The sequence below is a fragment of the Hyaena hyaena genome, unplaced genomic scaffold, assembly GCF_003009895.1.
Source record: "Hyaena hyaena isolate Hyena2069 unplaced genomic scaffold, ASM300989v1 scaffold_987, whole genome shotgun sequence".
NCBI classification, from domain to species: Eukaryota; Metazoa; Chordata; class Mammalia; order Carnivora; family Hyaenidae; genus Hyaena; species Hyaena hyaena.
Window position 1 is genome coordinate 146,762 of NW_024081617.1, and position 23,979 is coordinate 170,740.

The following is a 23,979-nucleotide window of genomic DNA, read 5'->3' on the forward strand; positions in this document are numbered from 1 at the left end:
AGCGGTGATGGCGACAGCCGCCCTGTGTGCTGCGTGTGCCGGGGCTCAGCAGGCGTGTCACTAGATTGACTGCCCAGGGTCGGCTGGGCAGTGGGGACTGCGTGGGGGTGTGTCTAGCCCCTAAAAGTAAGGATGAACACAAAGATGCATGTATTTATATACATGTGTATCTGTTTGGACTTGATGGGCTTTAAAATAAGCATTTCATGTGTTTTAGATTTTCCTTCAGTTTTTAGACACTAAGATACTCAAATGTGAATGAAAGGGCTTTTCCCAGTGATAGAACAGTAACTTTTTTGTAAGAGGACAGTTTTGAGGAGCTTGTTGACCTGCACCCCTGCTCTAGCGGCCAGGTGCTCCTGGGCCCGGAGTCCTGGGCTCCTCAACGGCATCCTTTCCTGCCTTGTCTAGGGCGGGCAGCTGCCCACGTCCTGTGCCCACGGGAGGGGTGGGGCTGCAGGCGGGCAGAGTCTGAGCCTTCGGTCGCCTGTCTGCCTTGGGCGCTACTGTAGGGGGCATGAGCCCAGCCAGGGTGCTGTCATTTAGATAGAACGGCCCCGTGGAAGGTGCCTAGGGGGTCACTGCGCCACCCTGCTTCTGCTCTGACAGTCACGGACCGAAGTGAGCCTTAGTTCCCCGGCGGTGTACGCCCTGAGCCCAGCGTTGGCCTGTCCCTTCGTGCTGCGGTGAGAGGCTGGGCCATGCTCTGCCTGCTCCGCGCTGTGTCTCCTGCTACACGTTTCCCATACTTCGTTCAGAATGCTGCAGGAAATGGTGCGTGTTGTCTGACTCAAATAGCAGTAAAAGCAACTGTGGATGAGAGGCCACTGTTTTCTGTTACATCAACTTGGATCTTCTTGCCTGCTTGGAGATGAACTGGAGAATTCTGTGCTTTGTCTTCATTCCCCCTGAATGGAGTTACTGTGTGCTGATGTCACTGGGATTTCAGAACACTTCCCTGCTCCTGCTGCCTTGCTAGGCTTTTGGGGTCTCGCTGCGGGGTAGCTTATTCTTACTAACCAGCGTTTGTGGAAGGAGACCTTTACACGAAGTGGCATCAAGTGCAAATTATTTTTGAAATCTGATTAGTGAAAGTGTCTGTTTATGTAGAAAAAGAGGAGCGATCTGAATTGGATTTCCCATGATATGTTGATAATCACATACTTCTGTCAGTTTTACCAGTTCTTAAAATTTAATGGATTGAAATAATAAAACAGTTTTTCTAACACCTTTGATTTATACGTATTAGTTATATGGGGAAATCAAGTCATAATTTGATTGAGTAGAGATTTATTGGTGGCCCAACTGGAAATGTGAATGTGCCACAGAAGTGCGTAGGGGACAGAATGTTCTAGACCTGAGGACTGGTGGCCGGTGGCTTGCTGATGAGAGAGTGCGTTGGTGTGTGAGCAGTGGCACCTTCAGACTGTAATTACTGGAGGGTTGGTTTTGTTCGGCCTCCAGTTGGCAGAGCCGGGGTGTAAACGGGTCTCCTCTGCTCTTCCCCTCCAGTTCCCCCCGTGATCATTAAGGAGTGGGCAGCTTACAAAGGGAAGTCTCCGCAGACGCCGGAACTGGTGGAAGCGCTGGCCTTCAGGGAGTGGACCTGCCCCAACCTGAAGCGGCTGTGGCTGGGGAAGGCGGTGGAGGACAAGAACCGCAGGATGCGGGCCTTCCTGGCCTGCATGAGGTCGGACACGCCAGCCATGCTCAACCCGGCCAGCGTGCCCACCCATCTCACGGTGCTGTGCTGCGTCCTACGGTAGGTGAGGTGCGGCCGGCCCCCCGTGGTCCTGCATGTGGTGGGGACGCGGGCTGGGGCAGCACGGCGTGGGTTTGAACCTGTCCTGAGCAGAACACGTGTATTTGGGGAACATGTAGTTTTGGGAAATACCGTAGTGATTTTAAACGTACTTTATCCTCTATAAATATTAAAGATTTTGAAGGCTGTACATAATAAGTATATTACCTGGAGTTCCGTGGGGAAAACACATCTCTCCCTGCGTGTATTTAATCACATGTAGATCAGTGTGGACTTGAGGTCATCTGTTTTAATTCCTGGGGTTATAACCTAACATGTTGTTGATTTGGCTGCTCACATTGTTCAGCTCAGGCTTTGGGGGGGCTCATTCCGTGGGCGCTTGTGTCCTATGCGCCCCCAGCATATTCTTGCTTTCTGGCCCCTCAAGAGTTGCATTGGACCCTGCCCTCTGCAGGGGTCTGGCTCCTGTCCTTGGAGAGGGGTTGAAAACCCGGCAGCCCCCGGAGGCCTGTGTGGACACTTGGTGTCTGGAAGTTAATTTGAGTTGGCATACACACCTGAATTAGATTCAGTAGGTTTTTGAAGGGTTTTTTGAACCAATTTTCAACTTAGGAAAAGATTGCAAGGACAATACAAAGAGCTTTTTTTTTTTTGAGTTCAATTTTTTTATTGAAGTGTAATTGATGCATAACGTTGTATTAGTTTCAGGCGTACAACACATTGATTCAACAGTTGTACACGACTCTGTGCTCAAGGCAAACAAACAGGCTCCTGCATACAGAGGAGCTGCTGATTGCAGAATGGGAGGTAATGGTTGGGGCAAAATAGAGTTTTTTAAAAACCCACATACTTGGGTGTGATTGTCTAACAAATAAGGACATTTTCTTTCTTTATTTTATTTTTTTAATTTTTTTTCATGTTTTATTTATTTTTGGGAGAGAGAGAGAGATAGAGAGAGAGATCACAAGTGGAAGAAGAGCAGAGAGAGAGAGAGAGAGAGGGAGACACAGAATCAAAAGGAGGCTCCAGGCTCTGAGCTGTCAGCACAGAGCCCGATGCGGGCCTCGAATCCATGAGCTGTGACATCATGACCTGAGCCGAAGTCAGATGCTTAACCGACTGAGCCACCCAGGCGCCCTGGACATTTTCTAATAGAAGCATAATATAGTCATCACAGTCAACATGATACCTTATTTCTGTTTGAACTTCAGGGTCCATTTAAGATACTCTCTTTGTGTTTGGAGGTAAAGTCCCATTGGTTTTTCCACCAAACACGGGTGGACAGTGTGGCCGTCCCTCTGTTGCCGTGGTCTTGTCTGGACTGTATGCCTCCACCCTGGGCACTTGGAGAGGCAGGTGTTCGTGCCAGGAGAGACTCCTGTGGGGCTGGTCTGTCCCATTTCATGGGAAGCACTTGGTGGAAACAGTCCATCAACTTCAGTGGGTGCACAGCGTCTATTTTCTTCTGTGAGAAAGTCCACTCTTGGCAGACTAATCTGCTGCTTCGTGGTCGCCTGCTGGGCTGTGTCAGGCTGGCCTCTGTTCTGAGGGCTCGCCGTCATCCCGGGAGCACCTCCCTGCACAGACATCCTGGGCCCTTTCTCCCGGCTGCCCTGCTTCCTCGTGGTAGAGACGGTCGCGTTTCCCAGGCCCTCCCAGGGTGTTTGCAGTAGGCGGGCACAGCGCACATGTGGACCCTCCCCCTGTGGACAGCCTTGGGGCCCAGTCTCCCACGTTCTCCTTCCGGGCCCCCGACTCCCCTGTTCTTTGCCCTCAAGGAACAAGACGGGGGACAGAGCCTCAGCCGAGTATTCATTTCCTCACATTTCTTAACTTCATCACAGCCTTGAAGACCAGTAACTTACTTAGAAGCCTCTCCTTCACGCTCTTCCCTTTACCTGCGTTGACAGCTTCATGGGAGAGACTAGGTCTTCATTTGGAAGCTTCTGGTTTCTCAAATGGAAAATTCATTTATGCACCTGTTTTTATCAATAAAAACCTTATATAGCCAAACATTAGAGATGAAGACTTTGGAGGCTCTAAGATCAAATTAGCAAGAGTAAATTTGGTTGATTGTACTTCTCTTTTCCAAGTTTAAATTGGTGTGTGGCCTTTATCCCAGTGGACGCTGCCTCCTTCACCTGAGGCTTGTGCAGCTGACCTGGATACAGGTGGCCACTCCCAGAGCAGGACAAGGCGCTGTGGTGCTGGGACCGCCCTGGCTGTCCACGCACGCAGCCTGGGATGCGCTGTGGCCGCCCTCTGCAGCTGGTCTCTGTCCTGGTCCTCGGTAGGCCAACACTCCGGCATTGTTCAGACGGCCCTTGTAAAGTCTTACAGATTTCAGAATTGTCCTGGTGTCCATTTTTAAGACAATCGTTATGGTTGATACTTTGTGTGCTTTGTAGAGAATGGAAGGGTTAGTAAATGGGACTGGCCGGATCCAAGGCTCTGACACTGTGGTGGGAGGTGAGTGACCTCGTTGGCTATGGAGACCCCTGAAGTTTCCTGCATGGAAAGCCTCTCATGGTTTCAAGTCCTCAGGAGGTGGAGCTGGTTGAGGAGAGGATGTCAGAGAGAGGTGAGGGACTGCTGTTCACGGGACAAGTCCCTTGAGGTTTAGGGGCCAGGACACCAGTAAACGGCCTGGTCCGCTTCCACTAAGAGGGTCTGTTCTCCCTTCTACATTCTGGGCTCTCAAGGATAGGCTGGTGCTGGGTGCAGGTGCTCCATGACATGAGCTCTGGTCAAGGGGGTGGGCTGAGTTGGGGGCCTCACGGTTTGAAGGAAGGGGAGGTGTATGGAGGGGCCAGGCAAGGGCGAGTCAGGGTTGATGTGTGCCTCTGAGGCCCTGGGTTCGGGCCTAGGTCCTGGGAGGGGAGCAGCGGGGCCCTGTGGATGGATGCCTAGCAGACAATGTGTTGCTGGACAGAACCGGTTCCAACCTCAGGAGGCTGCTCTCCTCTGGAAAGTCAACACTGAGAGACAGTGATGGTGGGAAAAGAGAGGTCGCTTTACTCGGGAAGCTGGCAGCCTGGGAAGAGGGCGGGCCGATGTCTCCAAGGCCATCTGGTCCAGGTGAGGTGGGAAGGTTTCCCAGGGGAAGGTGTGGGGGATGGGGGGGGGGGGGCTGCGTGCAGGAGAAGCGGTGCCCGGGCGGTGGGTTCTGTGTCGACATGACCCCGGACGGACCTGCTGGCATCCATGGAGGGTGTTCTCGAGTGTGGTCAGGCCTTACCATCCTTCACCCTCAAGGCCAGCGGTCTGCAAACCCAAGGCGAGTAGGTTAGTCCTGCTGCAGAGCAAGGACTCAGGTCAGCCAGCAGGAGCCTGTGGGCTCGAGGCCAGCTCCCCGCAAATGCCGGCGGGAGTGCGGCTGCAAACCCTTGGCGTTGGTGGCTGGGGGTGGGGGAGGCAGGGGTCAGCAGTCACAAGGCCGGGCTGTGGGCCACAGATGTGTTCCCCTTTCCTTAATTTTCTCTTTCCTTTATCTCTCTTTTTGTATAACTTCCAAACTTGAACAGACTGCGAGAGGAGTTAAAGGAGCTTGTGGCTGTCCTTCACCCCGACTTCACACGTTAGTGTTTTGCTGCAGTGGCTCTCCTTGTGTGAGAGTGTCCGCGTGCCTGTGTCCTGACCCCTTGAGTGGAAGTTTTGGGTGCAACACCTCTACCCCTGAGCTCTTCTATGTGTGTTTCTAAACACAAAGACATTGTCAAAATCAGAAAAGTCCTACCCATACGTCTCGTTTACATGCCTCACTGTGGCTTAGCCACCTGGCCTGCGATGCGCTTTACCAGCAGGAGAGCATCTTGGCTCACGCTCGCGTTTCATTGCCGTGTCTCCTGCAGTCCTGGGCAGCTTCTCAACTCCCTCTGGGTGGATGTGGAGTGAACATCGGCTTGTTTGGGGATAGCCTGTTGTGCAGACGGCACGTGAGCTAACAGGGCAGCCCCAGGAAGCCATGCTTGCACATAGGGGCCCCGATAGATTGTTTCTCAGTCTGCATGTGCCCGTGTCTGGTGAGGTTGTTCCTGCCTCCGGGCAGGGAGGCGGGGGTGGTCACTTATGCTCCAAACTGGACACCGTGACCGCAGTGGAGGGTAGAGGGGGTGGTGAGCCGAGGTTCAGTGTGCGGGTGAAGCAAGTGTCCAGGACAGAGCAGAAGGGGGCCTTCCTGGGGTAGGGCCCAGACCCTCATCCCAGCGAGTTCACGGTCTGCTGAGGAGCGGGCTGGGTTCAGGCCTGGAGATCAGATAAGGGGATGGAGGGCTTGAGCCCCCAGGAAGGACACAGGCAGCCGGAGGTGCCTGTCTGCACACCCTGAGGAGTGGGTGGGTCTGGGAGGGTCACACGAGGACCTGCCCTGGCCCGGCTCCCCAGCATGGACAGGGCAGCAGCGGGCGGTGGAGGGAGCCCCAGGCCCTGGGCACACCGTCTGCGCAGGTGGAGTGCTGTGGCTGGGGCGCAGGCAGGTCTGTCGCATGCTCCCCGTTCCTCCTCACCGCGATGCCATGGGCACAGCCCACATGGTGTGGGTTAGTCTGAGCATTTACATCCAGGAAGGCTTTCTGAGGACGGAAGTGAGAAACGGGTGATGGGTGGTTTTGTTACAGTAGGACTAGAAAGCCACGTGGACGAAGTCTCCGGCATTCTAACAAAAAGACTGTTTGTTCAGCTAAACTGACTTCTGAGTCTTTGCTGCCAAGAAGACCAGGAAAGATCTTGAGAAAGCCAGGCTGTCTCCAGGACAGTCTTGTATCTCATTCAGGATGCTAAAAAGAACACGTGGCTGGCGGGGAGGGGAGTCATTAGTGTCTTTGGGTTTGCAGGGGTAGGGTGCTGCGCAACACTGTGGGCGGATCTGATGCCCTCACTGTCCACTTGCACGTGGTTAAGATGGCAGATTTCACGTTCCACGTATTTTATCACAATTTTTGGAACGGAAGAACTAAAACTAGGAGTGTGGCACAGACACGCAGGCAGAGGGCATTGCGGGGCACAGGTGTTCCCACAGTAACTTCCTCAGACAGCGTGGGGGTTTCCCTCGCACTGGCCGGTTCTTGCACAGCGCCCCTACAGTGAGGCCTTGTGCTGAGCATGCCGGCGCCCCGTGGGTCACAAGGAAGGAGCCTTTGTCCTTGCAAGTAGTTTAGTGATGAAAAGCTTTTGCATTTCTTTCAAGTACATGCATCTACATCTAAGTACCATAGAGATTTAAGGTCTACTCTTCATTTACCTTGAAATGACCTTCACTTTCCCCTTGCCCTTCCGTACTTTTCCTGCAAAGCCCGTAAGCTCTGTGCCTGTGCCTCAGGGTTGTGGGGGCCGCACAGCGGGAGGCCGTGTGTGCAGAGGTGGAGAGGCGCCAGGCGCCTGGCAAGCTCTTCCGTCTTTCTCTCAGGCTGTTTTGAAAAGACTTGTCTTACGCAGTCAGCTGGACAGAGCCCCCTGCTTTGCCCAGTTGTGTGTGTTCCTGTGAGGCGTATTGATTATTTCCAAATGAGGTGGGCTCCACAGCAACTCGCTCCTCTTTTGTTGACTTAGATTTTAAGCTCTGAGGAAACTTCTTCCACTGACGGGATTGGAAAGAGCTGCGTGAGGCCGGTCACCATTCTCTCTGCTCTTTCTGAGCTCTTTCCCAGAGGTCACAGAGGGTCTGTCCCCATAAGCTCATGCTAGGGATCAGTGGCGACTTGCTGAGTCATCCGTCGGTCTGCCGCATGCAGCAGGGCGGGGCCGGGCGCTCGTGTGGACACCTGTGCCGGGGCTGGAGCAGCCGCCCCTCGCTCGGTGCCCCGGGCTTGTCACAGGGGCAGTGCGAGTGGCAAGGTGAGTAAGGGAAGGAGCGTGGGTGTCTGGCTGCTCACAGGCTGATGGCACACATGGAAGTTGCAGATTTATAAATCGATCCCCCCCACTTCCTGGCGCCCGCACCAGGGCTGCCGCGGGAGGTCCGTGTGTCCAGGGGTCGTGGGCACGGGTTCTGGAGGCTGCAGCGTTAGTTCTGGCTCCTGGAGCCCCCTCTGCCCTGTCCCCTGGTGCCCACCTGCCGATGCAGGAGCCTCTTCTGCGCACACGTCTCCCGCAACACTCGCCCCTCATCAGGAGACGCGCCTTTCTTATTTGGACCTAGTCTGCCTTGGTCTTGAACTGAAATAAATAAATCATGTACATTGATGCTGCCAGTGTATTTCCAGGGTTTGAGTACCTTACAAGAGTGGAGTTGTATCAGAAATCACCAAGCAGCTGGTTTGCAGTCTGTGCAAACGTGGTGTGCTATTTTAATAACTCTGAAAGCAAACATTCTGTTCGACCCAGGTGATAAGACACACGTTCGTAGCTGGTGTCATCCAGCGTACATTGAGAGCTCTTGGGGCCCCAGCTCGTGTCATCCCGAGTCCCCTTGGAACCTGGATGCCAGGTCGTGCGTGTGACTGGTGAGCTCTCCCTCCTCACACCAGACCCTCTCTGTCCACCCGCTGTAGGTATATGGTGCAGTGGCCTGGAGCGCGGATCCTGCGTCGCCAGGAGCTGGACGCCTTCCTGGCTCAGGCGTTGTCCCCCAAGCTCTATGAGCCCGACCAGCTGCAGGAGCTCAAGGTAATTGACAAGCCTCATTCCTTGTCTTGGGAAGCGTGGCTTCGGAGTGGTGTGAGGAGGGCCGGCCTTGCCGGGCAGGGCCGCGCAGAGCGCCGGGCTGGAAAACCGAGCCGCGGACTCGGGAGCCTCCAGGGCAGAAGCAGTATCCATCCCAGTTCGGAAGCGGTCAAATCTGCTTCTGTCCGATAAAGGTTTTCCCTCGTTACCAGTGGGCGTCTGCTCTTGTGTTCAAGTCAGGGTGTAAACTTGCTTTTGTTCCAGGTGGGGACCCCGCACCCTGGGGAGGGCTTGGGCTTCAGGGTATTCTCACATCTGGCCAGGATTCTTTTTCTCGTTTCGTTCTGTTCCTGATTATAGCATTCGTTTCCTCTAAAACATAGTCTTGCCCTCCTAGACTGTAAATCCCTTTACAAACCACTTGAAGAACAATGTTACACCATCATTCCTGTGCCCCTTTTACTTAGCATTTAACATCGTGTTCCTTTTAATTTTTCCTTCCAGTAATTCCTTTTGTTCTTTGTTTTGGCAATGTTAATTTTCTCCAAGCTGTCCCCTGGTTTTTCGGGGTGCTTATCTTTTCAGTGCACTTTGGTTAGTTGCTGTGTCTGCACGGCTGCACTCGCTCTCTATAATGTCTGTGCTAAACTTTAGAAAGTTTAAGACTTTCCAGAGTTAGCTAAATCAGGGGATCTACCTTTTCTTTTTAATGTACAGGGTTTTGGTTTTTTTCTTTGACATTTCTTTTTTTGTTTGTTTGTTTTGGTTTTGGTTTTTTCTTTTTTAAAATACTTTGATTTGTAATCAAAAAATCTCTTTTGACAAATTGCCTTCACTTTTAGATCTTTTTGCTGTTCTTTATGAAGGCATTCTTTCCCCTCAGGAGCATTTGAGGCTCACTTTATAGATTATCAGTATTCTACAGTTGGGGCTCAATCAATTTCTGGTTTCCCTAAATTACTGAGTTAAATTTAGTAATATGCTGTTGAGTGGCCCTTAACTGTGAGGAGCCCAGGTCACGTGTGGTCACCCTAGGCTTCTGATGACTTTGAAACAAGCTGAATAAGACCATAAACCTTAGATTCCACCCCAAATTGTATTCTTTACTTTGTAGATCAAGATTTTCTGTTTGTTAGACAGAAATTATTTTCATTTGTAATGTTTTTGAATCTAAGTTTTCGTTCTAGAGTATTTGGCTGGGTGTCCCCCGAAAGGCTGGCCCTAAGTGCAGGCTCTCGCTCCCGTGCCCCCGGCTGGTGGTGCCGTCACCACCGTCTTCGTCACCAGCCCGTGCTCAGGGGTGTTGTGAATACTTTGACTAGCGTGTGCTGCCATCCCTCTACCTCTACTTCCTGTTTCTCTTATTTAGATTATTACATCAGTATTGACATCCCAGTTCTGAAAATCAGACCGCCAGGTATCAGGTATGCCCACCAAGCTCACCATCAAGTTGCTTTTCCTCAAAGTTCATCTTCTCTCCCATATCCTTTTCATTTTGGATCAACACACAGGGTGTAACTTTTGAAAGACAGCCACACTCTAAGCTTTCATTTTGGTTCTTTTGAGGTCTTAGTGCTTTCATGGTTTTCTCCTGATCCTTCATCTGAAGCCAGGTGTTTCTAGAACTGTGTTTAGAAAGACCTATTTTACGTGCAGTGACTTGAGGCCACTGTCCCTTCGGCTCTTGCTGGTCTGGAGGCCCGCCTTCCCTTCACCATGGACGGCCTGCACCGCTAGCACCTCACGCACAAGCAGCCTACACTCCGCAGAGCTAGGGGCACAAGAGCATTTGTTGGGGGGAAAGGTAGTTTTTTTGTTTTTGTTTTTTTGTTTGTTTTTGTTTTTTTAAGATTGAGGATTCTCTCAGCTATCAGATTGAGAACTACGAGGAATAATCATTATTTAAATGCTACTAAAGCCCCTATGCAGAGCTGAGAGTCCCCAAATTCAGTGATAGAAAAGTAAAGTTTAGAATTGCTTTTTCATTTAACCATTAAAATTTTTTTATATATCAAATGCAATGACGATGCTTTTCCATGAAACGCCATTTCACTGTTTCGGATATAGTCAACTCTTGTCTTGGTGGCTGTCTTAGGGGCCGCTGTCCAGTTTGTGGATTGCCCAGACCTTATTTTTCTTCTCCCATTTTTTGTCCATTATGTGCTTTGAGAATAAAGAGGAGAAGAAAAGAAAAAGACCCAGTTCTGACAGTTTGACCTCTCATTGGCTTTTCTGACAGGAGGTTCGGTAGGGAAAGATGTTGAAAGTATTAATTTAGACTGACTTTGTAAGAGTGCTGTCTTGTCTGTGCGTGCTCTGTCCGCGTGACCCTGAACAGGTGCCTGTTCTGCGTGGCTCCTTGCAGACCTGTGACAGGGATCCACAGGTTTTCCTCATGTTTTCCCTGGTGTGTTTTTTTGGGGGGGCTTCTCCTATGTTCTGAGCATGGATGTAATGACAAAGGTGAATTAGACTGACCCTGTGTTTGGAGGAGGGTGGGGAGTGGGTGAGGAGAAGGACAGTTTCTTTTTCTTTTGCTCTTGACATTCCTGTAACTGCTTTCAGTTCTTTTCAGTTTCCCCAACTGAGTGCAGAATATAAAAGATGGAGGAGGAGGAGATTTAGGACAGTATCAGGCCCCTGTGACATCTGGAAGAATTAGGCCAGGTGCAGGTAAACGTGGCCGGTCAGAGAAGGGGTCTGCAGCCCAGCAGTGACATGGCAGGCAGAGCGCCCTCACTGGAGTTGTTCTGGAGCTCCTTGCGCAGAGATTAAGTTCTGTATTTGTACTTCCTATAAAGTCAGAAAACTGCACTTTCTTTAGTTGAGGAGCTTTGGATGATGCCGACAGTTTTATCTTCCCGTGTAGAAGAGAATGAGTTGGAACGTGAATACCGTAGCCATTTCTGTGGTCAGGTGTTCAGACTCTGGTGCTGCTAGTTACCAGTTTAATGGCGCTGAGCTTTCTGTGACTCTGTTTCTCCCTCTGACGGAGTACTAGGCCCAGTACTTGTGTCGGACAGTTGCTGAGACATAAACGAGATAACGCGTGTGGAAATGCAGAGTGGTATCTGACAAGTCCAAGTCCGTGTTAAGTCCCCTGTAGATATTACTTAGTATTATTTGTAAAATTAACATGTAGGGAAAGATATAAAACACTATGTGAAGTGACTTTGGGAAAGTTTTTCGGACGAGGCAAGATCTACACAGCAGAGTTGAGATTTTACGTACATTATTTAAGTGGCTTTTATTTTGAGAACTTTTTCTGTGGAATCGATGGTCGTTGCCATTACTAAGGGATGTGATAATCATTTTTGAAACCCATGCAGTTCCTTCGCTGACGGCGAGTCCAGTTAGAACAAGCAAGATGTGTATGTGGCTGAGGCAGCCTCCCGTGCCCCCCATCGGCCCCCGGGAGCGCGCTTGCCCTACCCACACAGGCGGCGGGGGCTCTGCCTGCTGCACGGGCGCTGGCGTGTCCACACGGCCGCCTCTGGGGCCCGAGCTCTGATGGCAGCACTGTGCTTCCTGGGCTTCCCCAGAAGGCACTTGCTGGGCTGCAGGACAGCGTCGGGTGGCAGAGTGGCCCCTGTACCACCCTGGTCTCCCCTTGGCCCTGTGTGTGTTGGGGCCACTTTCCCACAGCATCAGCCTTCGGGGAGGAGAAGCTCCCTCTTTTCTGCCTGGAGACTCTCAGAGGAAAAGGGAGTTTCCATTTAAAGTGAATTCTTTCCCCATTTTGATTCACCCCCCCCCTTAGAAATATAAAAATGCACGCAGCCCCATCACCCAGCCCCACCTGCCCTCAGCCAAGCACACCGCCCCTTCCAGGGGGCTCAGGCTCCGGAGAAGCAAGGGCTGGCGGGGCCAGGGGTGTGGATGGCTTCTCCAGGTTTAGAAGGTTCTGAACTACATTGACCGAAAAATCCAAAAGACAAAGGTTGGAAAACACAGAGTTAGCAGACTGTGGGGAATGTCGGCCCTGAGCACAAAACAGCAGATAGTCAGAGATGCCTCAGTGTCTGGCATGGGAATGGCCTTTTCCCTTTCTAACGAAAAGCCGGTGGATGTGCCACATTTCGGCAGTGCTTAGGGTGATACCCCGTAAGGGCTGCTTTCTTGAGACACCCTCACCTTAGGAAGTAAGTGTGCGTGGTGGGAGGACAGAACCCAGGCAGTTAAAACTCCCTTCTGGATAATCCACAAACTAGGTCCTTCACAGACAGACGATCAAGAGTTGACTGTATCTGTCAGTGTTCCTTGCCCTGCGCGTCAGGTGCTAGGAGCCAGGGCCGTGCGCGCAGGGAGGTGCAGCGCCATGAAGGAGGGGCAGGAGAGATAGTCTGCATGGTCCAGATACCGTGTTTTTGTTGTTGTGTTCTTCCATTTATAAGCTCTCCATTTCTCCTGAAGCATTTGACAGTCTCATTAATGAGTTGCTACCTAAAACATTAACATGAAATAATGTAAACATGAAGTACAGGTTTTAGAATGGAATTATGCTGAGTGATTTTGTAATATAACTACTTGAAAAATGCAGAATCTTAATGGAATGTTGCTTATTATATTCTCTCTGTTCATACATTACCAGAATGTAGAATCTGAAGGGTAACTTATTTTCATAAGTGGATAGTGGCCTTCCTAATTGCTAAGGAGACTATTAATAATCTGTTACTTTGTCATGTCAACTTCAACACAGTTTTACGCTTGTATGATGCTTTACATACTCCAAATTGAAATACTTCAGAATGTTTATAAAACAGACTCTGAAATTTAAATCTGTTAAATAACATCAGAAGTCTCTGTGTTCAGAGTGTTCAGATAGGCCAGTGCTAGGTCGCTGTAAGGAGATAGCAGGTGTGTGTAGCGGGTGTTTGGTGGAGGGGTGTTCACGCTAACCGTGGAGAGCTGTAGTCAGACATGGTGAGAATTGGGTTCTGCAGTGTTCTTACTCCATAGAAATCACTCTTTTCCATTTAAAGATTGAGAACCTCGACCCCCGAGGCATTCAGCTGTCAGCTCTCTTCATGAGTGGTGTGGACATGGCCCTGTTTGCAAACGACGCGTGTGGCCAGCCGGTGCCCTGGGAGCACTGCTGCCCTTGGATGTATTTTGATGGGAAGCTCTTCCAGTCCAAACTCCTCAAAGCCAGCCGGGAAAAGACCCCACTCATCGACCTCTGTGATGGTCAGGTCAGTCTGAGGAACGCCGGCCGGCGGGGGCTGGGGAGGAGCGGCCGGCCCCCTGGGCGGGACAGGGAAGCACTGGTGGGCTGTTTGTAGGCCGCAGGCGTGCACGTGATGTGCAGCACTTGCCTGGACCTTGCTCCCTGGGGACATACCGGCCTGGGTACCGGCCTGGGTTCCCTCGGGCCTCAGCCACCCAGTAAGCTTCCTTGTTTAATGTGTGTTTCTGTTGAAAGACCCCTTGATGAATACATATTATAGTGTTAATTTACTCACATTATGCATGCGGCCAGCTGTGCTGGAACAGCCCAAACAAAGCCCATGGGACACACATGGTCTCTACAGGGCACACCTCACAGCCTGGCCCTTAGGGACACCAGCCAGCACTCGGCACTGTGCTTGGGCCCATTTCAGACAGCATCACCCACAGAAACATGACAACTCTGGCACTAAGTGGAAGGGAACAGGACGCTGGTTTCCAGCGTAAAGTCCGTGACAAGCCGTGTCCCACTCTGCACGGGGCCACGGGCAGCCATGAGTCCCGCGGCACCGAGTGCGGGTTACAGTACACTTCAGCAGGCAGGTGGGGCCACCGCTGTGGCGCGAGTGACGAGTGAGCACACTAGTTTGAAGTCCTGGTCTGAGCGGAAGGCGCGCCGACCGGCCGTCGTGTCCGCTTGCGCTCACCTCGGGCTGCTGAGCGCCATCTCCCCGAGTCTCTGTGACTCTCGGGTCAGGCTCAGCGGAAGCACTGATTTGTGGGCTGAGCAGGTTTTCAGAGTCTCTGGTCAAGGATTGGCATTGCTGCATGAATTTCTGTATTTATTAACGGAAGACGTTGCGTGTGAATGCTGTACGGGCTCCTTCACGGTGGATCTGATGCCCATGAGCTGTGTTGTCCCCGTCTGTGCCAGCCGTGTTGTTCACGGCGAGTGATCCCTGTGGGCAGCCGCCTGCCCCTGCTGGCACTGCCCCGGGGTCTCGGTGCCCCCTCCGCCACGTGCAGCATGTAGCTGGCCGAGTGCTCTGTTGGCGAGCATCCTCTGTGCTGCGGCGGGACCTGTCTGGACTCCGCTGTTGGCTTCCAGAACGAGAACCACACTTTCAGTTAGTACCTTCGGCAGTGGATGGTTGTCACCTGGAGATCAGCTGAAAGCCGGGCTTATGTTGGTGTTTGTCTGTGAGGATGATTATGTAATAGGAGCAGGCGGTGGGTGGTGATGGCATTTTCGGTGTGCTTGCCGTCCGCACGCAGTGTGGTGGCGCAGACCCTGACTGACTCGCGGGAAAAGAGCAGATGCGTCCTGGCAGCTGGCGTGTCTCACCTCTTTCCTGTCTGTTCCGATCCGAGCGAAACCGTGAACTGAGTTTTCACGTGCCGGCACTTGACTTGCAGGCCGAGCAAGCCGCCAAGGTGGAGAAGATGCGGCAGAGCATCCTGGAAGGGCTGAACCTCTCCCGGCAGAGCCACCCGCTTCCCTTCCCGCCCCCCGCGGCGCTGCCTTTCTACCCTGCGTCCGTGTACCCCCGGCACTTCGGGCCCGTCCCCCCGGCTCAGGGCCGTGGGCGGGGCTTTGCAGGTGAGTGCGCAGGCGCCTCCGGGAGGGGCTGCGGGGTGGGGGGGGCGGAGATGGACCCGCCGTGTCACCCTGTGCTGGGACCTCGTTCCTGGCCAGGCCCGTGATGAAGTCTGCAGCACCAGCTCCTCACGGCAGACAAGCACATGCCCCCCGCCTCCCGAAGAGATGAGGGGAAGGGAGAGGGAGGTGCGCAGGCTGTTGCAGAGACTCGAGTTTACGACTGGTCGGCACAGCTGAAAACTGCTTGTGTCAGGTTCACGGTGTGCTCACCTGTGGGGTCAGAGGAGGCCTCTCCCTCCACTAAGGCCACCCCTTGTCCCCGGGGACGGTTCAGACGCGCTCCAGTGCGGACAGCAGGGGCTGGGAGACCCCTCCGCCCCGGCAGCCGGTGGTGTGGGAGCGGCAGGTGAAGCAGATGGGGTCGTTCTGCCCAGAGGCCCGCCCGCCGCTCCCCTCGAACCCGCTCCTCACGGCTTCTCCGTCTCTCTCCACCCGGGTCCCACAGGAGTCTGTGGCTTTGGAGGCCCCTATGGGGACACTGTAGCGACAGGCGCTTACCGTGCCTTCCGAGTGGCAACAGCAGCGGGACACTGCGGAGCCTTCTCAGGCGGGGACAGCAGCAGGACTAGCAAGTCGCAGGGCGGTAATTATGCCAGCACGCCTCCTCCTAGAGCTTCGCCGCCCCGCCTGGCCCCCCTCCGCGTCCTCCCTGCCAGGCCCGCTCCCGGCCCCGGCTGCCCCCAGGTCTCTGCTTTCCAGCGGGGCGGGCGGGTGTCCACGCAGCCCCTGCGGCCGGCCCCAGCGCCGCCTCCCGGGAGAGGCAGGCCGCCCACAGTGCTCAGGGGTGGGCTCCTCCCCCGACGGCAGAGGCCCCGAGGCCGCAGCAGCTCCCCGTGCGGAAACTGGCCGCAGCTTGTTTCGTAGGCAATGTTTTTGAGAAAGATCTAATACCACCTACGTAAATGAGTTTATTTTCAATTCTCTTTGCTTCTCTTCTTGGACATATTGGTCTTGCAAGGGAGAAAAAAGACTTAACATTTAGTTTTGAAATAATGTCTTGTGATTTTGCTGTAATTAAAGCCTGTGACTTGTAGCTTTGTCACACGTCCTGTATTTTAGGACCGCAGAGCCAGACGTGGCCATCACGTCCACACCACAGGGCTGTTCAGATACATTTGTGAGTAACTTTAGGGTAGACAGGCTTTCTCTCCTGCCCAGGAATGTTCTTCCAGCTCCATTCCTTGGGGCTGGCGGGAGACCTCTTCTGCAGCAGTAAGATGCGCAGGCCAGCGAGGCCACCAGAGGGGCTCTGGGGCCGTCTCCCCCGCACCGGCCCCGCATGCCCTCTCCTGCCTCCCACTGCCTCTCTCGGCTTCCAGGGTGCTTTCCCTCCTGCCCACGCCGTGCAGCGTGCAGTGACGCGTGCGCTCTGCTTCACCACCGGCTTCAGCTCCTTGCACTCCTTGCCTGGACACTCACGTCAGCGTGCAGTTGGGATAAAACTATGGGTAGGGTGGTGGGTATGGACACTGTGGGGTCAGAAGTGGTTTCTTAGGCTGAAATGACCAGAGGAACTGATTTGTAACTTTCTACAGATTGTGTCTGGAGCACAGCCCTGCTCTGTCCAGTGTAGTAGCCACCAGCCACTGTGGCTCTTGAGCACTTGACCTTGCCATAAAATACCCAGGTTTAGACCTAATATGGAAAAAAGAACATAGAATATCTGATAGTTTTTATATTGATTACACCTTGAAATAATACTATTTTGGATATATTGGGTTAAATAAAACAAATTATCAAAACCTATTTCATCTGTTTTTGTATTTTTTCATTGTGGCTACTAGGAATGTAAGGCTTGTAGATTTGGATTGGGCAGCACTGTCTGGCAGCTAGAACTGTCATGGTCACCTGGGTGATGGAGAGTTTCTTATAATCCATTCCATCTGCCAGAAGATAGAAGCTGGAGGTTCTCTTTTGTTTGGTTTTCATCAGAAGTTTTGCTATCAGCTACAGATTTGAGAATTTTCTTAGTTAAGTCAGGAATCCTTTGACTATGCATGCAGGCTGTGGATAGTTAATAGAAGTTAGTGACTAAGTGGATGTCTGTGACCCCACCTAAGGGAATTCTAATGTAACAGTGAGAAATAACAGCCACATATACCAGTTAACTTCTGTAATGTTTGGTTAAGGCAGGAAACTTGGAAGCCATTCCCCAAAGAGAAAACATGGAGTTTGCAGGTCTCCATGTTGGTAGGGGAGGAGGCCGGCCACGAGAGCCCAGTGGCCACGCTTTATTGAACTGTTTCAGCCAGAAAGCCTTGCATATTTTGCATTTGTAACTCGGGTCAGCTGTTTTCGGTTCTCTGAATAGCCAACACTTTTGTCTTCCTTTCAGGTGTATTTTCAACAACAGTTAAAACCAGTTAAATGATATAATATGCACGTAGATACTTTACTAGTAAACAAGCAGTCTTCACAAAACCAGAGATGGGGGCCTTTATATGAAATATAAACCACAAGGAAAACAAATTGCTTGCTGCTTTTTGCTGTTTTTAATTCTGTGATTGTCAAGATTTGTTTTGTCTATTTTTTGTGCAGGAATCCAACCTATACCTTCTCAGGGAGGGAAGCTAGAAATAGCCGGCACCGTGGTCGGCCACTGGGCTGGGAGCAGACGGGGCCGCGGGGGCCGCGGGCCTTTCCCCCTCCAGGTAGTGTCTGTTGGAGGACCAGCCAGAGGGTAAGTTCTGAACAGTGAAAACATGTTTGTATTACTTAAAAAATAGCCTCTTACTTATTTTAGTCATGAGTTTATTAGAAACATTTTATTATCATTAGATATATTCTTTAATGTTATAGCAGTTACATAGGTTTCTATTATATGTAGCATTATGTAATTAGGCCATTATTAAACAATTACCCGCACATTCAATTAACCATTTTTTAATATTTAGAAAAAGTAGCATTTTTGAAGAACATTATTTTTTTATATTGAATGCACTGGATAGGGACCAAAAAACTAAGATTGATTTCCTGGAATAAGTCCACGATGTGACCATGATTTAACAGACCAGCGCTTTCTACAGTGAGATCGGCATCATTTCAATAATACGTTCCAGCTGCTTCAACAGATTCAAGCCTGAGCTTTTGTCCTCTCTTATCCGTTCAGGCGTCCGAGGGGAGTTATTTCCACCCCGGTGATCAGAACGTTTGGAAGAGGCGGACGGTACTACGGCAGAGGCTATAAAAACCAGGGTGTGATTCAGGTAATTCACAGGGCGTCGCTGCCTCACTCCGGGCCCCGTCTTCCAGGCTGGCGGCTTAGTGCCCACGTCCAGACGGGGTTGCTGGGGTCTCTCTGTAGCTCTCGAGAGCGCCGCAGATGCGGTGGTGGCGCCACTTGCTTGCCTGCTGTGACTCCTCAGCCCAAGGTGGCCGGCAATGTCAGTGCTGAAGTGTACGGTCTCCTGAGCATCGCTGCCGGGCGCGTGTTCCCGGGCTGTTAGCGGCAGTTATGTTACAAAATGTTATTTAGGTAAATAGTCAGGATTTAAGAAAACTGACATCTTTTTCTCCTCCTGGACTGTCTTGACTAGCGTGTTGTTGAAAGGCTCAGCCTGTGAGGAGACAGAGTCCCGTACCAGTCTTCATGACGGAGCTGGAGTCTCCTGCTGCTTTGGACAGACCATGTTAGGGTCTGGGTCTTGATGAACTTCCCCTTGAGAAGGGTTCTTCAGAAATGCCAGGCAGCCTTGCCGCTGTGTTTCATCAAAGTGTGCATTTCTTCCCATGCTGCGCACGTAGACATCCCAGCTCTCCTGCGGCTCCCACACGAGTAACCCATGTGTGGATGTGTATTGGTCTGCCTTTTCCAGGTGATCTCAGCACCTTGGGAACTTCTGTGTTGATGAAATACATCCAGTGAGTCGGGTACAAGGGCAGCCTCTCTGCAGCGCAGCATCCCCGGGATGGGGCATGTGCTCGGCTCACTTTGCCGCCCCAGGCCCACCTTGACTTTCATCTGCCTTCCGAGCCCTTTTGAGCTGAAGGCACTTGGCCTCTGAATGGGCTTCTAAGAGGGCGGGGAACGTGTCCATGCTGTGCTCCAGCCCAGAGCCTGCCCTGCACAGACGACCCCCGCAGAGCTGTCACCCCTACTGATTAAGGGGGCCTTTTGTGTAAAACACAGACACTGGAACCACATGAGACAGCTGGGCGGCATGGTCTCTTCCTTGTCCCTGTGGTGAGCTCACATTCTTTTACTTAGCTGCATCCTTGAAGTCCCGAGTCGGCTGGCTCCCCGCCCCGCTGCCTGTCTTCTTCGCTGTGTCTGTAGAAGGACGGACAGCACAGCCTTTTGCGCCCAGACTTTCTGTGTCTTGCTGAGCATGTGCAGAGCTGGCTGCCCCCCATGTGACCTGACCTCGTCGCTTTTGAATCCCGGTAGTGGGTCTGGGCACTGCGCTGGACTCTGCGCCAGTCTGTCCCTGTGGCAAGACTGAGGTGGACCTGCGTGCTTTTGTCAGGGACGCGAGTGTCTGCTTCTACACGTTAGGACCCATTGACGCATCCCAGACTGGATCCCATTCTGGGATCCCAGACGCATCCCAGACTGGATCCATTCATTCACTGGAGATTGCCAAAGGAAAATAGTCTCGTTGCATCTTTTCTTTCTCGTCACTTATTGGGGTATTTTTATAAAAAGATGCTTCCTGTGGGCTCCCATTTGGTACCACAGTATTACAGTGGTACAAATTCCCAAGAATTTGTAGCAACTCTTCTGATTCAAATTTAAGATTTTAGGAATTTGACTTAAAAACTTTACTGTTAATGTCCGTGTTTCTTTTCATCCACCCTGAGAATCCCGGGCTGCATAAGTTAGAGTCAGAGCGCCCCTGGCTGGTCCTTGGCTTTGTCCCCGGGCAGTCACAGAGTTGACGTGCTTGCCCTGCTCTCCCCTGGCTCTCGCGTGGTGACGGTAGTTGTGCGGTTACCCCCTGCATTGGCCCAGCGCACGGCCTCCGCCCGCCACCCTGCCTGTGCCTCTTTAGCCCGGCCTTTCTGGACCTGTGTCCCCTGCCTGCTGGCCTCGTCCCTCCCGGCTCTCCTCAGCGGACTTCACAGGCAGGATGTCATGGAAACCAGGGGACATTTGGAAGCACTTTGCTTTCCTAACAGTCGAAAGAGGTGGCTCATACCATCTCACATATGTTCTGTCATTTTCTTCCATCATAAAGCGTGTGCCAAAGACTGATAATAATAATCGTTTTTCCCTCAGAAGACATTCGTGGGTTTGGCCTAAATGCCCAAATTGTTTTTGTTTCTCTGCCAAGGTTTCGTGATGCACGCTGCTGCTGGTCGTTCTGGGCTGGTGCGCTCGGCACACTGTGTGCTCTTCCTAAAACAGTTTCAGGTCTTGACTTACATCAGAAGCTTTTCTTGAATTACTGTTTTCATTTCTGTTGTTCTCCCTGGCTTTGATTTCATCTCTGGTGCTTCTTGTGGGGCTAGTCCTGTGTCTGTCACCAGTGTTTGGCACATTCTTGACTCCTTTTGGTGTCTTCTTTTGAGGTAGAACTCACCTGCTATGCAGCTCACCTGCTTATAGAGTACACTGCAGCCTGTCCTCACTGTCATGCACAGACACCGCCAATTCCAGAACGCTCATCACCCAAGAAGAAACCCCTTGCTCAGGAGCAGCCATGTCCCAGCCCCCGGCAGCCACGGATCTGCTTGTCCCTTGTGTGGACTTGCAGGTCACGTACATGCACCTGTCGTAGCGCCACCGGCCCTTCAGTCTTTGGGACTGCTGAGCTGGCTCCACTGAGGGCAGGGCTCACTTTTATCCATTTACCTGTTGATGGGTACTCAGTTGTTTGCACGTTTTTGGTTATCATGAGCAATGCAGCTGTGAACATACATGCGTAGGTTTGATTTTCCTCCCGCTTTACTGAGATGTCATCAACATATATACCATTATATCAGTTCCGGGTGCAGCATAGTGATTTGTATTTGTACACATTGCAGAATGATCACCACAGGAAGTCTCGTTAACATGTATCTCTTCAAATAGTTACAAGAGCTTATTTTCTTGTGATGAGAACCTTTGAGATCTCTCAGCAACTTACAAATATGCAACAGAGTATTGTTAACCACAGTGGTTGTGTTCAGGTGTTTGTGTGGACATGTTTTCATTCCTCTTGGGTACATATCTGGGAGTGAATTCCTGGGTTCTGTGGTCATTCTACATTTACAAGCTTGAGGAACTGCCAGACTCTTCCACAGCAGGTGCATGGTTTTCCACGCCCAGTAGCCGTGCGTGGGGGTTTGGATTCCTTTGCACCCTCGCCAGCTTCTGTTATTATCTGGGTTTAGCTGTCCTGGCGGGTATTTTCATTGTAGTTTGATTTGCATTTGTATCTTTGTTTCTTTGTGATTTTAAGATTTTCTTCCTTTTCACAGTGTTCAGGTATTACGATGTTCGATGTTCGCTTGTTGTTGTGTTTCCTAGTTGGGTCTTCACTTCTGGAGCGGTCTTTGTTTCTGTCTTGGATCTTTGCTCGGTTTTCCACCTCACCTCCAGCCTTTTCCCGGTGTGCTGTGTTACCTTTCCACGTCCTGTGCTGAAGTCACAGGACATAGTCTTGGTCGCCTACGGATGTGCCCTTCTGGGTCCATAGGGATGCGGTTCCTTTCCTGGTCTTACTCAGTGGTGCTCTGTGTGGCTCCATGTCAGTGCTTCCTCTTGCTAATTTTTAGGTGACAGTGGTGTTTTTGCACAAGAGAAGCACAGACAATAAGGGGCAGCTTGCCTCCAGAGAGTTGGCCCGTTTCTTTTGTCTCGACCCTGGAAGATTGAGTTCCAAAAGGATGTACGAGTTAGTGCGGCAGAGGAGAGAGTGCTGCCCTGTGCTTGGGAGCATTTTGTGGTGGTGGTCAGCGGGGGGAGGGGAGGGGTGCCCTGTAGTGGCCAAGGCTTATGGGAAGGGTCGGCTATAGAGAGAGGGAATGTCTCTTTCTAAACAGGTCCGAGTGGACTTTCATGCTCCCTTCCCTGGCATCATCTGTACCTGTGCCCAGTGTCTCCACAGAGAGTGACCTCAATACAGGCCCCTGCTGGGGCCCCTGCTGCAGGCGTTTGTTTAGCAGCCAGTGGACATTTCCCTCCGAAAGTAAGGGCTTAGAGGTTTGAGCAGGTCCTTGAAACCTTCCGTGTCATTTCCTCCCCGCTTTGTCCTCTTCTAGTCTTTTATTTTTCTCAAGGTTTCAAAGAAATGACAGTAGTGTTAACTTGTGGGAAGGTTTACATGTGTATTTCTGAACTCTGGGATTGAGCCCGGAACTGAGAAGGCCTGTGGGAATGGAGCCCAGAGGGGAACAAACACAGGGACCACTGGGGTGAGAGAGGGCGTCCCCAGGGTGAGGGTAACAGGCATTTCCAGCCCTACCTGGCTGAGCAGGGAGGGCCTTTATTTGTAAACAGGCAAACACCCTGGTTCTCAGCAGGGAAGACCAGAGTCACCGGACGGACACACTGCCAAACGGGGTTGAAAGGCAGCTTTCCTGTCCTGGGTCTCAGTTTCTTCAGTGAAAAATGACTATATAAGGGCAAGACCCTTAAGGTTTTCTTTAGTAATGAGTCTGCCCCCAACAGAGGTCCTCAGCCCTGGGATGTTGCCCCCAAGGGCCATTGGCTTTGTTTGGAGACACTGTTGATCATCATAGCTCAGTGTGCAAGTGCTTCTGGCTTCATACAGGGAGAGGCCAGTGAGGCCCCCACTCTGCAGCACACAGGAGAGCCTGTGACAGAATTACCAGGTGCAAAATGTCGAGGTGCCAGGCTCAGAAACCCGCAGTCTAAGATGTGAACAGCTGAAAGATCTTGGGCTCTTTTCCTTGTCTCTTATTGAGGTCTTGTCTTTTTTACTCCAGAAGTGCATTTTTTCTAGGATTACTTTTAAATCTGTCAAGGGGAGCAGGGAGACGCGGTCAGAAGAGAGAAGTCACAAACACACATGGCGATTATCAGCTTAGACTTGTTTCTTGTTGGGTTGTTCAGACAGGACTTAGGTTCGCTTCCATTTTCCAGTAAAAATGAGCCTCCCACTGCCTGTGACAGGTGGACATGTAAGTTGGTAGACGCGTGCTGGTGATGGTGGTCTGCAATTTCAGAGATGATGTACGGAGGGGCAGTGTTGGCATAGATGACTTGGTGTTATCCAGAAGGATTAGGTAGAGCTCTTCAAGTGGGGTCTACTGCCTGGTCAAGATGTTAACTACAGAGAAGTGAAGGAAGGGGCCCCAGGACGAACCTGCCGAGACAAGCGGCTGCCAGCTGCAGGTCAGTCAGAAGCAAAACAGAGTGTGTTAGGTCTGGAGTACAGACTAGAGTACAAGAGTAAAGACTGTGTGGACTACAGAGAGTATAGACTAGATTACACAGACTATAGAGAGTATGGAGTGTGGAGAGTGTAGACGAGAGTACAGAGTACACAGACTGTAGAGAGTACGCAGACTGACAGACTATGGGAAGTATAGAGTGTAGATGGTGTAAAGTATAGAATGTATACACTATGTAGTGATGCAAACTGCAGTGTAGACTATAGAGTACATAGGTGATACTATAGAGAGAGTATATTACACGGATTATAGAGAATATAGATTCCAGTATGAAATACAGAGAGAGTATAGACTGTCGAATATATACAGCTTATAGCCTATAAAGTATATACGCAGGTTGTGGAGAGTACAGACTGGAGTGTAGAGAGGGTACACAGAAGAATAGAGAGTGTAGAGTAATGGACTGTACAGATCACAGAGGAGTAAGAGGAGGTGTAGAGCAGAGAGTAGA

The 23,979-nt window shown here is 51.5% G+C and overlaps 1 protein-coding gene across 2 annotated transcripts in view; it reads left to right on the forward strand.

The window, feature by feature from the left end:
- FAM120A (family with sequence similarity 120A) overlaps nt 1-23,979 on the forward strand; it is a 94,145-nt gene that overhangs the window by 68,125 nt on the left and 2,041 nt on the right. Inside the window, exons 11-17 of one of the 2 annotated variants that reach the window (XM_039221434.1) lie at nt 1,513-1,762; nt 8,251-8,365; nt 13,345-13,554; nt 14,945-15,128; nt 15,634-15,771; nt 17,727-17,868; nt 18,298-18,394. In XM_039221434.1, the coding sequence (XP_039077365.1) occupies nt 1,513-1,762; nt 8,251-8,365; nt 13,345-13,554; nt 14,945-15,128; nt 15,634-15,771; nt 17,727-17,868; nt 18,298-18,394 (1,136 nt within the window). The remainder of the gene's footprint in view (nt 1-1,512; nt 1,763-8,250; nt 8,366-13,344; nt 13,555-14,944; nt 15,129-15,633; nt 15,772-17,726; nt 17,869-18,297; nt 18,395-23,979) is intronic. The other variant, XM_039221436.1, reaches the window with a different exon arrangement.